The sequence below is a fragment of the Agelaius phoeniceus genome, chromosome 6, assembly GCF_051311805.1.
Source record: "Agelaius phoeniceus isolate bAgePho1 chromosome 6, bAgePho1.hap1, whole genome shotgun sequence".
Lineage (NCBI taxonomy): Eukaryota > Metazoa > Chordata > Aves > Passeriformes > Icteridae > Agelaius > Agelaius phoeniceus.
This window is the reverse complement of record NC_135270.1, coordinates 17450643-17466632: the sequence shown is the minus strand read 5'-3', so window position 1 is coordinate 17466632 and position 15990 is coordinate 17450643. Positions and strand designations below refer to the sequence as shown.

At 53.5% G+C, this 15990-nt stretch overlaps 1 protein-coding gene across 5 annotated transcripts in view; it reads right to left on the bottom strand.

Moving 5' to 3' along the window:
* Positions 1 to 2464: 2464 nt before the first annotated feature.
* DUSP8 (dual specificity phosphatase 8) overlaps positions 2465 to 15990 on the bottom strand; it is a 46599-nt gene continuing 33073 nt past the window's right edge. For all 5 annotated transcript variants that reach the window (XM_054635549.2, XM_077179929.1, XM_077179927.1 and 2 more), the window contains 4 exons: positions 11116 to 11282; positions 9840 to 9999; positions 9529 to 9652; positions 2465 to 9142 (listed from right to left, as the gene is read on the bottom strand). In XM_054635549.2, the coding sequence (XP_054491524.1) occupies positions 8050 to 9142; positions 9529 to 9652; positions 9840 to 9999; positions 11116 to 11282 (1544 nt within the window). In that variant the 3' untranslated portion in view covers positions 2465 to 8049. The remainder of the gene's footprint in view (positions 9143 to 9528; positions 9653 to 9839; positions 10000 to 11115; positions 11283 to 15990) is intronic.

The following is a 15990-nucleotide window of genomic DNA, read 5'->3' as shown; positions in this document are numbered from 1 at the left end:
AGGAAAGCAGCATCCCATTCCTGTAAGGCTCAGGGTGTAGAAGAGTGTCTACAGCACAGAGCAGTACTCACCTTGTTTTCCATCAGCCCTTGAGAGGTGAAGCCCATCCCCTTTTGCATCAATGCACAACCAGCAGTACCCTGGAGGAACACGCATCCCACGGAGCCTCTCGGAGTGTGGGGCCCTAATAAGGGCTCATCTCACCAGTGTGGGAAAGGGCATCTCCCAGGCTGGTCCCAGACACACCACGAGGTGGGATAGCCCCTGGAGGGCACGTGGTTGCAGCACTGCCTGAAGACCACCCAGCAGCTGAGGCCAGAGACCAGGTCGGAGCCACAGCACAGCTTACGAGTTTGAGTGTCCTGGCTCAAGTAGGGGTGCAAGGATGGGGGTCAATTCATGCCCCTGGCTGACTAAGTGTCCTAACACACAGCAGCTCTGTGCACCAGGAGTATTTATTATGTTCCTGCTAAGTGTGGAAAAGCAATGCACACCACCTAATGCTGGAAAGCCTGGGGGATATGACAGATAGATTCTCTTTTCCAGGCTCTGGTGCTGGAAAAAGACACCAAGTCCTCATAGGAGAGGAAACTGGCTTGTGACTGGTTCAGCCCTGCCTGACTGCTCCAGCAAATGTCCCTCCTGGGGACCCCCAGCTCTCTGGGCAGGGATACAGGGTGCTGAAGCTCCTCCAGCTGCCAGACCCTGTCACCCTGGCTCTCCTGCCCTGCAGAGCTGGGGCTGACTTTTTGTGACCCCTTCTGCCCGTGCTGACTCAGCCATGCCCCCGTGGTGGGTGGCCACAGCCCCGGGTGGGACGGCGTGAAGGTAAAGGCAGTATAGACTGGCAAGCTTTCAAAGAGGCCACAAGCTAAATAAATAGCCAGCAGCCTATTTCAGTGGCTGCTATATTTAGCTCAAGGAACATTTATTTATAGGCTTGGCAGCCTTTCTGAGTCAATAAAAGCCAGAGAGCTGGAAAAAGGACGTTCCTGGGTTTCTCGTTGCAGTAATGGTTTCTGCCGTGCAAACCATGAGGAACAAGAGGAGAGGGGAGGAAGCTGTGCTGGCTGCACACCCATGGGTGCCTCTGCCAGGGGACAGAGCCTCCACACACTTACAGCCCCAGCCCCAGCTAAGAGCAGCTTCACCTGGGTTTCCTCCCACCTGGGTGCTGCTGCCAGTCTCCTGGCACAGAGGGAATGTCTCTGTGAAACATGAGAGGATTTAATTGTGCCTGTGGAGATAGTGACACAAGATGTCAACTCTGGGGACTCTACTGCAGCACTACTCTTCCCCTGGGTAGTGAGTTTGGAAAAACTAAACCAGAGGCAGGTAAATTGGGAGGGAGATGGGAGCAGTGTTCATGTTTCTCTATTAAATAATTGTCCCTTCCCATGTCACACATGGTTGAGAGAGGAGGACAAACAGTCTCTCTGGAGCTGCTAGTGGTGTCAGATGCACAGGAGGCCAAAGCCTTCACACTGAGCTTCTACCCCAACAGCAGGTGATGGCAGTAGTTTTGTGAAGCTTTACAAAACACCCAGCAGTTGCAGCTGGATAAGGGGAATGCATTTATAAAAGACACAGGGGTTTAGCCCAGCTTGTGGAAAGCAGCTGTGAGGATGGATGTCCCTTCTGCATACACGTCAGTAAGTGCTGAGGCTTTCTGGAGCCAGAGCTGCAGGGAGCCTGCTCACGCCTTCTCCTCCCTCCAAAGCAAACCTGCTGCAGGGGAGAGCAGGGAAATGCCTCCACCAGCTTCCACTTGGGCACAGTCCAGTCAAAATGGGGCTGTTGCTTGGCTCCTGCCAGCTGCCCCCTGAGCACAGCATGGCTCAGTTGGCCATGGGTGAGCAGGGAATGTTCATAGGGTTTTGCTGTAGTGCACAGCAAGCGTGTGGCTACATGTTGCTATTATGTCAGGAGCAAGGTGGGAGCAGAGCACAGCTGGGAAGCAAAATAATAATAATGATAGTAATAATAATAATAAAACCAACAATAGTATATTTCAATGCAAACAGTGCATATCTTTGTGCTCTTCAGCCTGGCGATCTGTACCATTACCTACACATGTGTCCCCATCTGGAGCAGGACTGGGACAGTCCTTTCCATTAGAAAGGGGATGCTTAGACACCTGACTACAGCTTCAGAGAGTGGCAGTTTGCAGTATGAGTGCCCATGAATGCCCCCATTAATTTTTATGCCACTACTCTCTCAGCCACAAGCCTTACTTCTGCTCTGAATTAGTCCAGCTGAAGCTCTCAGCTGCTGGGCCCTGTATATAGACACCAGTCTAGCTGTGCATCCTGGTCTGTCTGTGTCCAGGTCTGCCTCTATATCCAGCTGTTCACCAGCTCTAGGCCCCATCACTGCAACCAAAGGTCCACTGCCCTCCCCAGACTCCCAAAGAGCCCCATCCTGAGAAGGTCTGACCCTCAAAAACCAAGGCTGACACCAGCTGTTAAAACACCTATTCGGGTATTTATTACAACACGTTGTTCCAAAATACAAAAGAAAGGAAAAGAAAGTAGAGGGTAGAAAAGCACTGCTGTTTACAGCCTCTGGTAATAAATAAATAAAGACGAGGCAGGGGCAGGGTGTCTCCCCGGGTCCGACGCCGGCGCTGGCCAAATGGACAGCGAGGAAGGGAGTGTGGTGGGGCTGGAGGCCAGACCCTCTCTTCCATGCTTGGGAGTCCCCAGGTACACCAGGGCGGGTACAGACCCCCTCTCTGTGTTGTGCTTGCTGAGGAAGGGTCTGATCCTACAGGGATGAGGAAGGGAGAAGAGGGCCAGTCCCGGCATGGTCGGAGCCTGCCTGCTCCCTCCCTGTCCACGGCTGCTCCAAAGGCAGGTGAGGTAGGAAGGGTGATGCTGGACCGGGACCCAACAGAGATCTACCAGGGTCCCCCAAGAGAGGGGTGAGACCTGAGCTCTCTCCTCTCCAGTGTGGTCTCAGAGCAACGTTGGAAATGTGTTCAGCACAGCATGATGAGAAGGACCCCGACCCATGACAAAGCGAAGTCATGACAGAGACAAGAAACTGTGCCTGGGCCACTTGGAGAAGGGCAGTGTTAAACCTCGCAAATTAAAATGACTCTTCATGGGGCTGGCGCAGTACAGGGAGTGTTTTGTACCACAGTGCAGATGGGGTCCTCTTCCCTTCCCCTAATGTCTCCTCCTACACCTTACAGTCATCTGGAAAGCTCCAGGTTGTACAAGGAGCACAGGCAATGGGTGCAAAAAACAGCACCAGTGTCTGTCTGCTCATGACACCAGGATTTATCAGCGTTTAATAAAGACCACACCAAGGCCCATGCTGGGAGGTATTCCCAGCCTGTCTAAATCCCTCCATGTACCAGAGGCCTCTCACATGTCTCCCTGTGGCTCTGCCACTGGGCTTGCTCTAGCAGTGTCCGTGTGTCTTCCCCAGGCTGTGCTGCTCCTGGGCAGGGGAACCACCAGCATGAGGGAGGACACTCAAGCCCAGGGCACGTGGCTAAAGCAGCAGCCAATGTCCCGGGCTCAGCTGAGCAGGACAGCTTTGCAAAGCAGCTGCGATGCCAGAGCAAGAAGCCCCTGTGGGTGAAGATGAAGCCTGCAGCTGCAGCCAGCTGAAGGTGAGAGGACCATGACCTGGAGGGAGCTGATTCCATGAACTGGATGCCTGGCCAATGCTCCTTGAAGCTTTAAGCTTTTGCCATTTAATCCTCTATTGTTGGTGCCAGTGGGTTCCTGCCTCTTGTAAAGATGAGCAGGAAGCTGTATGAGGGAGAGGAGAGGCAGGAAGGGAAGGGAAGAGTTAGAGAATGGATCTGCCCCGGGTTTGGGTGCCTTTATATCCTTAGGAAGCACCTCCCTCCAGCTCCTCTGACAAGGGTTTGCCTCCTGAGGCTTGGGGCAGCCGGGAGTCAGCCACAGCCGGGCTGCGGGGAGCAGAGAGAAGGTGAGATGGGGCCTTGCTTTTATTCACAACAGAGAAACAAAGAGCAACATACAAAGAGTAAGAAGCAAAAAAGTACAGAATCATAACCATAATAATCATAATAATCATAAATACTCAAATCTATCATTCATAGATTGCAATGACAACACTGATAGCTTATTATCATTAGTATTAAGAATGGGAGGGGAAAGGGGACAGCAGGAGGGGTTTCTGAGGGGCATTGTCTCCTAAGGGGCAGATGTAACGGGGATGGACATCCAAAGAAACAAGCAGACAAAGAGAAGGGCTGGGAAAGCAGCAGGGGCTGGGGGTGCTGCTGCTGAGGCCAGGGACGAGCCTGCTCTGACCCACGCCTCTGGCTCAGTGTTGCCAACCTGATCACTGCCCTCCTATCAGCTTTGCTCAGCTGGGACAGAGGTGGCCGGGAGGCTCAGCCGTGAGGACAGGCAGAGGCTGGAGGGAAAGGAGTAAAATGTCCTTCCTAGTCTGAAGCAGAGCTGTGATTTGCTCAGTCCTTCATGTGGTGGTAAGTGCAGGCATTGCCATTGGATACTCAGCAGCTTTGTTGGTTCCTCCCTTGAAAGAAGAGACCTTTCCTCTCCTCTGCTCACACTTCCACCTCTGTAGGTCTCTACAAATGAATGCACCCTCATCAGATCAGCATGGAAAGGTGATTTTTGGTTCCAGTGAGGCTTTGGGATGGGTCAGCTGGCTGTGAGAGCCCACAAAAAAGACCTGGCTGACAGATGACATGGAGGATTACCACCAGCACATCCGTCCTCATGACAATTCACAGCTCTCTGACTCATGGACAAAGTGGTTCGCTGGACAGAGTTCAATTAAAAAAAAAATTAAGTTAATTGCATGCCACTTGGTGACCCTGATGGCTTTGGATCAGGATGGGCAGGAGACACATGGGCAGGGCTGCTCCATCAAGGCTTACGTTCTGGATATAGACTTAAAATACTGTATATATGAGGGTTTCTGATACACATGCCCAATGTAAAGGAGAGGGATGAGTGCAAAGGCTGCAGAGGTGGGTTATGAATATCTATGATCTACAAATCTTAAAATATACTTATCTTTGTTCTGGTTTCAGAGAAGAGAGGAGTCCACAGTGTGTAAAACCTCAAACAAGTCTCGTAAGCATCCACGCCATGGCAGAGTGTAGATGACAAAAAGCAAACCACTGCCTCTTTGCAGACATTTGGGATCTCATTTGCAAAATGTGTCCTCTCCTTCCTGACTTCAGGTCAGCAGCTCCATCTGCTTTTTTGTGCTTGCAACACACTGTGTCACTTAACAGGAGGAATTAGATGGGAGCTTGCTAGTGCTTTGTCTCATCTCCCCACCTAGTTTTGGCCACCTGTTGTCCTTTCTATTACATCCCTTGGGAAGCCATTTAACCCTCTCTCCATTGCTCAAAGCTACACCAGCTCCTGCCAGCAACTTGCCTGACCTGAGCTCAGTAAGTCCATGCTGGCACCAACCCTGGAGGACCATGGGATGGGCAGGGACCGAGTGCTACGGGGCAGAGATCAGCAGACAATCACCACTGGCATGCCTGGGAAGAGACGCCACCACTGAGGCCAGAGAAGGGGAAGGAGGACCAGACTCCTTGGACAGGAGGCAGGTGACACTAACACTATGCCCAGTGAGGAGGCACCAGAGGAAGGATGAAGCCTTTTTCTTCTCCCTCCTTGGACTTGACATTGATGCCTACTTAGGACAGCTGCAAGTGGAGCTCCTGAAATAGCTGCCTGGCTCATGGGGTGGACCTAAATGCCTTCTGGAGTCTAGAAAGGGAGCCTAGAAAATAGTGTCATCACTGCTTCATGATGAGAAGAGAGCAATGTTCAGGTTGGCAACACTGAGCAGGTTTGAGGTGGTTGCTGGAGGCAATGATGGGTGGTGGTAGGCTTTTCAGGACTGACTCTGAGATCTCTCACTCTCATCAAAAGTGATGTGGGGAGAGGAGCAGGCGGTCCCTGGCTCTCCATCCACCCCCATCCCTCCCTGCCACACTGTGGGGAACCACCCAGGAGCATGTGGGGGTCCCCAGCATCTCACCAAAGAGCTCCATGGAAAACCAGAAAAACTAAAGCCGGAAGAGAGCAAGGAGTCTCCAGGGAGACTTGCCTCAACTGCAAACACAGAGGTGGCTGAGGAAGCAACGAGCTGAAGCGAGCAGCCCCTCCTCGTGTGATTGCAGCTCCTCACGCCTCTGCTTTATGTTCAGTTTTAAACCTGAGATCATTTGCTTTTGTCACGGGTAGTTTGATTTAAAGATAGAAACGAATGACAAGAGGAGGAACAAGGGAAAGGGAGAGAAACCATGTGGACCCAGAAAAGAAAAAGAAAACAACACTCCAAGGATGACACAGGACACAGACATGCACGAACACAGACCCCTGAGGTATCAGCTTTGCAAACTAGTGCGAGACAAAGGAGAAAGCGAAGAGAGCTGCAGGGAGAGATGTGCTTTGCAGTGGAGGCAGCTCAGTGCCTCCAGCTTCAGAAAGCAGCTTCTCAGCAATCCTGACATTGGGGTTTGGGGGCAAGAGCTTGGCTTCCCACCAGATGGGAGGAAGCAGATAACCATCTCCAAAAATAAGTCACTTGTGCCCCTCCATGTGCTTGCAGAGGTTCATGTCTGGACAGCTTATCATCCGCTGGATGGAGGGGAGCTGGCCTGGAGGGCAACAGGACCGGGAGAGTCCCAGCACCTGCAAACGCGCTGCCCCTGAGTTTCTCAGGTGTGAAACAAAGGATGTGGGAAGCCAGAAGAACTACCGCCCCCAAAGGGAGAGTGGTGCCCATACTTCCCAAGCAAGGTAGCTGAGGTGAGGGGGAGCTGAAGGGCTGGGGCAGGCAGGCAAGACACCTCCCAACAAGAAATCCCAACTACCACCAGCCTCCCATCCCTCCCTCTGCTGTGGCAGCTTCCGACACCTTCCCCATGCAGCTGGAGGTGACATCCTGCAGCCTTCCATCCGCTTCAGGTGACTCCCACCTCTCCCCCTCCAGCAAGGATGGGCAGCCAAAAGGAGGGGAGGGGAGGAGAGGGGGTATGACTGGGATTGGGTGACAGCCAGGGTGGGGACAATGCCTAGGACGGGATGATGGCTGGGACGGTGGTGATGGCTGGGATGGAGATGAGGAGAAACAAACAGAGACCAAGGTGGGAAGAAGAGGCAGCAGCTTCCAGAAGAGTTTTCTGGCTCAGTTTGTGTCATAAGAAGGTTTTATGGTTTGCTCGTTTACTTGTTCATTTCTAGAAAAAGTACCCAGAAGAGTCTCCTGTCCCCTTGTTGGTATGCCCAGAGAGAAGGGGGGAAATCTATGTTGTGGACATTAACTATAGAAGGAGCCACAGGCCTCAGATATTGCTTAGAAACTCGTATTTCAGATTTAAATACCATACACAGTAAAAATAGAGCTGAAAGTACCGCCCCACATTGTCTGCAAATCATTGCCAGAATGAACAGCTTCAATAAATTAAAAACAAAACAAAAAAATTGAAATATTATTTACGTCTCAATAAAAATTGCAGTAAAACCATTTACCTTTTCTTTTGTGTGTGTGTTTTCGGGTTTTTTTCTTTATATTATATATAATATATATTTATATATGTATAGGGCTGCTCCAGTGCAGCATTTTTAGGATACTTAGCCAGAGAAACACAGCGGAGCATGCTTAGTGCACCAGGGTGCAGGGAAGGGGCAGCTGTGGTCCCCCCTCCAGGTGCTGTGCCCCATCACCACAGCCAAAATTGCAATCCCTGCCACTTCCCCAACTCTTCCCATATGAGTTTTAGGCCCAAATTGTGAGTGTGGGGTCTCTGAGGGCTGGGGCGCCCTGGGGATGGGCGGGGAAGGACCAGGGTGAGTGCAGGAGGGACACTAAGCATCCGCCACTATGTTTCCCGACTCTGGAAAGACTCGTCCACCTTCGCTTCGGTTTCAGCGCTTGCGCTCCCGAAAATGCAGGCGCAAGTATAAATACACCCCCCGACCCCACCGCCCCCCTTCCCGCTCCCCCCGGCTTAAATATCCCCCCTCCCCAGCCCCGTCCCAGGTCTCCAGGCACCCCGGATGAGTGTCAGGACACCTCGATGATCTCCATGCTGCCCGAAAAGCTGGACTGTTTGCTGATTTTGCCCAGCTCTTCCCGAGCCCTGCCCTCGGACATGGTCTCCTCGAATTCCATCTGGCAGCTCCTTCGCTTGAATTGCTTCTCGGCGCCGGCCTCCTCATGCCAGCTGTGCCGCCCGTCCCGTGGCTCGGCCCGCGCCTTGTCCCTCAGTCTGATCTCGCACCCGGCCGCCGCTGCGCCGCAACCGAATGGCGGCGGGTACGGGCCGGCGCTGGCAAACAGGCCCCCGCCTGTGCTGCCGCCAGCGCTGCCGGAGTCCTTGCCGAAGTACCAGCCAGCCTCGCCCGAGGCAGCGCTGGGGGACTCCAGGTGCACCCCGCTCCAGGCATTGGTGGCGCCGCCGGGCGCGGAGGCCGGCTGGCTGAGCCGTGGCGGCAGCCCGTCCTCGGCGCCGGGGCTCTTGCGCGTGGCGCAGGTCCCGCCAACGTTGAGGCTGAGCCCGTGGGCCGGCGAGCCCGCTGCGTGCCGGTGCTTCCGCCGCTGCCTCACCTTGGCCTCCAGCAGCAGCTCGGGCCCCGTGGGCCGGTCAGGGCTGTCCGCCCCTGGGGAGAAGGGGCTCAGGCTGCCCGAGCCCGAGGGGCTGTCCAGCTTGCAGAGTTTGGGGGCTTCCCCAGGTCCAGGGGGCCCGGGGGGGTCCTGCCGCAGGCCGGGGGAGTAGGCAGACTTGATGTCCAGGGAGAAGGAGCGCTTCAGGCGGTTGGTGTCCTGGATGCGCTCGGAGGAGAGGTGCAGGCCATTGAGCCCCTGCTGGAGGGTGGTGGGTGACAGGACCTTTGGGGTCCCGCCCTGCCGCTCGGGGTCACTGGTGGGGGACGCCGAGCCGGTGCTCCTCGGCACATCCTCGGCCTTCTCTGAGGTAGGTGTTGGGGGATGCCGGCTGCTCTCAGCCACCTCTGCCGGGTCCTGCTGCGCGTCCCCCTCGCTCCAGTCGCCCTTGGACTTCAGGGCCTTGAGGAGCTTCAGGCTCCTCTCGTACTCCAGGAGCTGGCCCAGGAAGTTGAAGTTGGGCGAAATAGATGGGCGACGGTCCTTAACAAACCTGCCAAGAGGCACAGACAGCCCCATTGGTGCTTGGTCCTTCAGCGGGCCACCCCTCCTCTCTCAGCCTCTTTAGGGAGAAGAGGCATCATCAACAACCTTCTGACGAGACCCTCCAAAGAAAAGGATCTTGGGGAACCACGGGGCCTTGAGATGCCTGAGGATTAGAGCTGGGACTGCCTCCCCACTCCCTTTTACCACTCCCAACCATTCCTTGTTGCATGCATTTTATGATGGGAGGTTTGGTTTGGTTTTACTGGGACCCAACAAAGGCAAGACAGAGCTTCAAGGAGCCCTGACCCTCTCCTTCTGGGCTTAGCCTGCTTTCCTTCCCTGGAGTGAAGTATACTGGCATAACATCCCCAGTACCCTCAGGGGAAAACTCACCTGTAAGCATCATCTGATGACATACCCATGGTCTTCATGATGTAGGCGATGGCAATGGTGGCTGACCGGGAGATCCCAGCCAAGCAGTGCACAATCACCTGGCAGCTGGACACCTTAGCTTTGTCTGGAGCATGGCAGAGGAAACAGGGAGAACAATGATGGTGAGCAAAATGGTTCTAGCCTCCCTCCCCAGTCCCCAGCCCCTTTGTGTGAAAGGACAACAGTTACAGCGAACAAGACCAGGGAGGACAGAAGAGTTCAGGTTGTGAAGGCTGAGAATTGGAGGGTCTGCAACCATAGGAAAAGCTCACCAATGAATTCAATGGACTTGTCCAGCCAGGGAAGCAGCTTCTCACAGTAGTTGTCATTGACAGGAATGCGCATGAAGTGACTATCACAGATGAAGTCTGGCTTGGGACACGAGTTGCTGGCATTTAGGACATAGCTTATCCCATTCTGTGTCATCAGGTCCTGGTGGGAAAGAAGCCATCAAATGATCAGCTGAGTTCAGCCCTCACCATGTACTGAAGGTCTGTCTTGCCATGCATACTCCCTGCCTTTTCCCATCCCAGCATTTTCTCCTGTGGGTCTCCTAGTGCTGCCTTGGCCTAGCTGACGATAATACAACAGAGACCAGCTGAAAAGGTTGTATCTGTCAATTTAGATGACACAGGTTTCAACCTCATCAGATGTTTATTTTGGTCCAAGTAAAGTGGGCAAAGCCAAAGACACCTGGAAAGGGGTTCCAGAGGGAAAAACCCAACAACCTCAGTATGAGAGGAATAGGCAATACAAGAAAAAAAATTAGCAAAAACTGTCTGAACACTGTGAAAGTATCAGCTGAGGGAGAAATGAGACATCTCACCAACAGGGTGGAGTGAGTCACTGGTAGCACCCTACATTAACCAGTGTGGCCAGAAGATGCTCTATCCATAGGCAGCTGTGATGCCTTGCTCGGGCAATGCTTCTCTTCTCCAGCATGTGGCCACATTGTGGGGATGGCAGAAAACACAGTTCCAAAACACAAACAAAACCCTCCACGGAGGTGGTGAGGGAAGGAAACCATCGATTTCCCTGCCTGGCATTGGCTCTTCAAGATTTTGGCCCCAAGATTTCAGCCCTGGGTCTCCAGTGGCCCATTCCTGCCCTTCCAGCAGGCTTGATGGAGCCAGTCTAGCTCCCAGGCTCACATTCTTGTCATTTTGTTCTTTCATTTCCTTTTACTCCCTGTACATAATTTCTCTCTCCCTCCTTTCTGTCTCCAACTCCAGTCTGGTGTCATGGTCCCTCTCCCTCCTTGCCTGCCATGGATGAGGACGCCTGGCTGGCTCCTTCATGGCTGCAGTAGGCAGATGCTTGGCAGCACTTTAACTATAATTCCTCTTTCTTTCTTCTCATCATTACTTTTCCTTTAAACAAAATTCCTTCCCTGGTGTGACATCACAGCACAGCCTTTCTGGCATCTTTTAAAGGGCACTATGCGGTCTTCCCACTGGGAAGGAGAGGAATCCTTAATACCTTCACCCCTCTGCATGACAGGGGTCCCCAGTGGGACAGGGCAGATGTGAACCCTCCACAGGGCTGTACCTTGTTCAGGACATCCTTCTGGGAGCCCAGGTAGAGATGTGGCAGGATGCGCGTGGGGCCAACGTTGGCCACAGGCAAGCACGGCTGGGAGATGCTCATCGGCAGGATGGCAGCTGGCTTCCCCTCACAGAGCCCTGGGAAGCAGGAGGAAAAGGTGGCAAAGCCTCCTGTGGAGAAAATGGGGACATTGAGCTTGGAGCAGCACAGCTGAGGTCATCAGTAGCTGGCATCCCGAGGCCCGGGCTGGGGACAAAGTGGTAATAACCCTGCAGCCCGGAGAACAGAGCCTCCAGGAGCAAGAAGCCACCAGCCACCACCAACCAGAGCACATACATTGTGATGGCCATGTCACACACACAGAAAGGAATGGAGAACCAGCTCTGACTTCTCCCTGTCACAGCTGGATATTAATGCACATGTGAGGCATCCCACACCCTCTCCAATGAAGTTGGCTCTTCTCAACTTCATTCAGACAAATAATAGGAAGAGACAGTCCTTTTCTTGGCTCCCTACTATTCTGAGGACAGGATCACCTTTTGATACCAAAATCCATCAGGGCAGGATGACGACAAGCCAACCCACTGAGACACAAAGCTCCTGGGGTCTGGGAGGTCAGCCCAAACCTTTCTGCACTGGCTACACTTACACATTGTGATTTCTGAGAGACACCCCCTCTGTCCAGCCCTGCCAAGCCCATGATTTTTGACACACCATGGTGCCATAATGGTACTTGCAGGCCACTGCTGTTTCTCATGCTCTGACCTTGCTGAATGTGGCAGCAAGCAGTGTCCAGGCTGCTGGGCAGTCACACTCAACTTGAGCAATTGAAACCCAGTGTTGAAAGAAAACCCCCAGCTGAGGTTGCAGTAGCTGGCATGTGACAGCCAGAGGTATTGTCACAGTGTCTGGCATGGTCAAAAGCCTGAGAGCCAGTCCTGAAAGCTTGAGCAGGGCTGCAAGCCTTGCCCTGCTTGCACAGCAGGCAGCAAGGAGAGCTGGAAAACTCCCACTGCTCTTGCATGTCCTGCACAGTTGCATAAGACCACTGATCCTGATTTGCTCTCACTTGCTGATCCTGTACTCCAGGATAGAGCCAGGTCTGGCTGGCAATGGCCTAATTCCACTCCCCTCCAGCTGAGGACATCTGGGTGGCAGTTCATGCAATGGAGAAGAGCTTGAGTCATATCTGCCTCAAGTCTCCCTTGAGGTTTTCCCAGTTATGTGAATGAGCAGATGCAGCTTGACATCACCCAAAGGGCAGAGAGGACTTGGGGGCTTGAGTGCCTTTGACTGTCAAAGGGACCAGTATGCTCCCACGAGATCCTTCTGAAAGCCCAAGTCTCTGGACTGAGCATCCTGAGAATCCCTGGCCCATCTCCACAGCTTAACAAGACCTTTTAACAAGCCAGTCCTTCTACCCTTTGGAAGCAGGGCAGCCTTGACATACTCTCAATTTACCTTCTCCAGCATTTTGGCAACATTTCTGCTGATCCTCCTGGAGCACCCTTCTGGCTGCTGGTGTGGCACCCACACTCTAAAGAGGCATGACTGGTGCTGCAGACAACTCATCTGACATGTTTGTGAGATGAAGGTGATGGAGAAGCCAAAGCAGTGCACAAAATCATGCTCACACCACTTGGGAACATCCAAAGTCCTCCATCACACTCCATCTCAGCACTTCCTGGTGTCAGCTCCCACTGGCCTAAGGAAAAGGTGTCCTTCAACAAACACCTCTTTCCTCCCCTCTGTTTTCTTGTCTGGCAGCTAACACACCTCCCAGCTTTAAAACCCAGTCAAGACAGGAGGGGTAGAGTTAAAGCACCTTATCTTTTCCAGCACTTCTTTTTCTCTTGCTCCCTCCGAAATGACATCACCCCTCAACTGGGACATTAAATCAGAGCAAAAGCAGGAGGCCCAGCACAGGTGCAGCATAGCTCTGGTTACTGCTCATCCCTGCACTGTGGCCCCATTGCCAAGGGCTGTCCATCGCTAGCCAGAGCTCTGCATGGACACATGTGACCTGCCTGCTTTGCCCCGTGCTGATGCCTGGGGGATGCTGGGGCAGAAACCCTTGGGAAGTGTTTCCTTCAGCTGCCCCTAGAGAAGCCTGCAGCACTTGAGCTTGAGTGGGGCACAGATCAGACCCCGGGCTTGTGTGAAACAACATGGGAATTTTTCTTGAAGGAACACAACACGTTTTTGGGGAGCAGGGCGCACACAAATGCAGCCCCAGGGATCAGTGCCCGCTCTGTTCCACAGGTGCCCAGCCTCTTGCACTCACTCACATCCATCAGGAGCTGCCCAGAGCAGTGGATGGGTTTGTATGGCTCTTTAAGTTGATCTTATAGTTCAAGCAGGTCAGGGCATGCTGCTCTCTGCCCATTGCCTGTGCCCACCACACTCAGCTGGCAGCAGATCCTCTGCCTGGGGAAATCCAGGCAGGAGCTAAGGGGGCTGTAAAGCAGGCAGGGATGTCTGGAGAGTGGCAGCAGCACCCTCAGCTGCAGTGCCTACCTGGGCAGGCTGCCACAACTGGAGGATGCTGGCACCTGAAATGATGTGCTCACTTGCTCTAAGCAAAGTGCTCACTTGTCCTAAGCAAAGCCTCAGCCCAGTGTCTGGGAGTCCAGGCATGCTCCCAGTCCCCCTGTCCTCATCTCCCCCATACTTGCAGCTGCTGAGGGCAGTCTGGGCTTGGGGGAAACCCTAGAAATGGGGCCAGGTACTTGACACCATCCCAACATGGAAGCGACGCTCACCCCACCCTGCAGCCCTGCAGCGGCTGCTCCCGCGTGCCTTTCATTTTTAGAAAGTGAAGCAGCTCTTCAAACAATCCCAAAGGCAGTGAATGTCCCTGGCTGGGCTCCAACTGATACTTGGGCTTTCCTCCCCTCTATGCCCCAGGCCATGGATCCCAGGTTTGCTGGGAGACAGCAGCAGAGCACAATGAGGTGAGGAGCCAGGGTAGCATCAGTTCTAGCCTTTCTTCTTTTATTCACAATGCTCAGGCCAGGAGCACCATTTCTCTTGGCACGTGTGGAATCAAGCCTAGGAAGGATTTGTACCTGTCATGGAGTGGGTGTTTGGGGATGTCTGGTTTCTTTTGGATGCTGCCCTACCCTGGTGAGGGCTTGTTGGGGAGGAGCTGGTCCCTGTGTGGCACAGCCCAGTGAGCTGCTCCTGGCTCCAGCATGGAGGGCTCTCAAAACCATTCTCTGGAAAAAACACTGCCTGCCGGCCTACTGCAATTACCTGAGGCAGAAATGATGCCCAGGAAGAGAAGTGGGAACTGGAAGGGAAGGGAATCAGAACAAAAGCAGGGATGCTTTCACTGCTGCTGCTGAAAATGGAGGAAAGAGGAGCCAAGAACCAGCATCAGACAGGTTCTAGGAGGCCTAGGAAGTGAAAATCATCCTCCTGCAAGTGAAAATCACACTGAGGCACAGGGTGTTGCAGCAACTTAGTGCCAGAAGAGTGCAACAATGGGGACCCTGTATCACACAAGGTTTCACTCCCAGGGTGCTGACCACCCTTCCACCTCCTGCTGTGTCCTGCAGAGACCCCTCTGGGCCAGCCCCCAGCCCTGCTCTGCATGGCCCTTCTGTCAAACAGAGGAGAGGGGAAAACACCACAACTTCTCCCCTATCCCCATCTCTGCCAGGCCAGGCCCTCCCCTCTGCACATTTTCCAGCTGAACATCTATGATAAGCACCAGTGAAACTGGATTTACTGTGAGAACAGATGCTGCAGAGGGAAGGCAAAGAGCCTGGCGATTTCCCCGAGCCTGTCCATCAGGCTGGGGGAAGATGCCAGCAGCATCTTTGAGCAGGCTCCTGTGGTACCTGCACTGCTGGGAGCTGTGTGACTCCTCCCCTCCAGCAGCAAAGTGCACAGGGAGGAAGGAGGCTCTCTGCCCTCTGCCAGATCTTGCACCAGTGCCTGCCTACAGCTGCAACCAAAGGGAACAAAAACAGACATGGAAGTAGATTACAAGATGTAAAGACAGAGATGCTGCACTCCTGAGCTGGGACCCTGACACAGCTGGGGAACCCTCCACTGCCCTGGCTGTCATCTTCAGGTGGTTTCTGGGGACATCCTAGTCATAGCTGGGTCACTGACAACATCGCAGGCAAAATCTGTCACCTGTGAGTTACACTGTGCCCTTCTCTGCCAAGGCTGGGCAGCAGTGGTGGTGAAGAGAAGGTGACATAGAGGGTGACAAAGTCCTGGCTAGGGACAGGGATGTGGTGGTGTGGCATTATTTTCTTCTGGTGGTAAGCTTTAGCTTTAGGGATTTACAATCCATTAAGCTGCATGAGATGTTAAGAGACACTGCTGAGGATAAAAGGAAGGTGTGGGACACATGAAGCATGGACATCCCAGCTCTCTGTTGTTCCCTGTGTCCCTCCCTGCACTGAGGCCATCTTTTTAGGCTGGAGGTGTAGAGTGGAGCTGGGGCTTGAGAAAACTCTCACACCTTGCTCTGATGGCTGCACTCTGCACATTCATCTCCAGCCCTATGGACTCACCACCTCCTTCAGAGGCCTCTGAAAAAACCCAACAGCTCTGGCCTTAGTGCTGTGCCCCGCTGACAGCAAAAAGCTGCAAAAGGGCTGCCCAAGGTACCTGCCTCACCCCAAAACTGCTCTTTAGGAGAGCCACATGCCTCTCGAACACCCCCAGCCCCATGAGTCTCATAGAAGTTCTCCTGGAGACACACCAAGCAGCATGTCCTATTCAACAGTCTCTCCTATGCACTGCAGGCTCAAAGGTCCCCACCAAGAAACAGGGAAGAGGTGACATGTCACAACTGCTGTGCCATCAGTTTGTGGCAGCAAGGAGGAGGGGATCCAGAGCTGGAAATCCTCCCTGGGC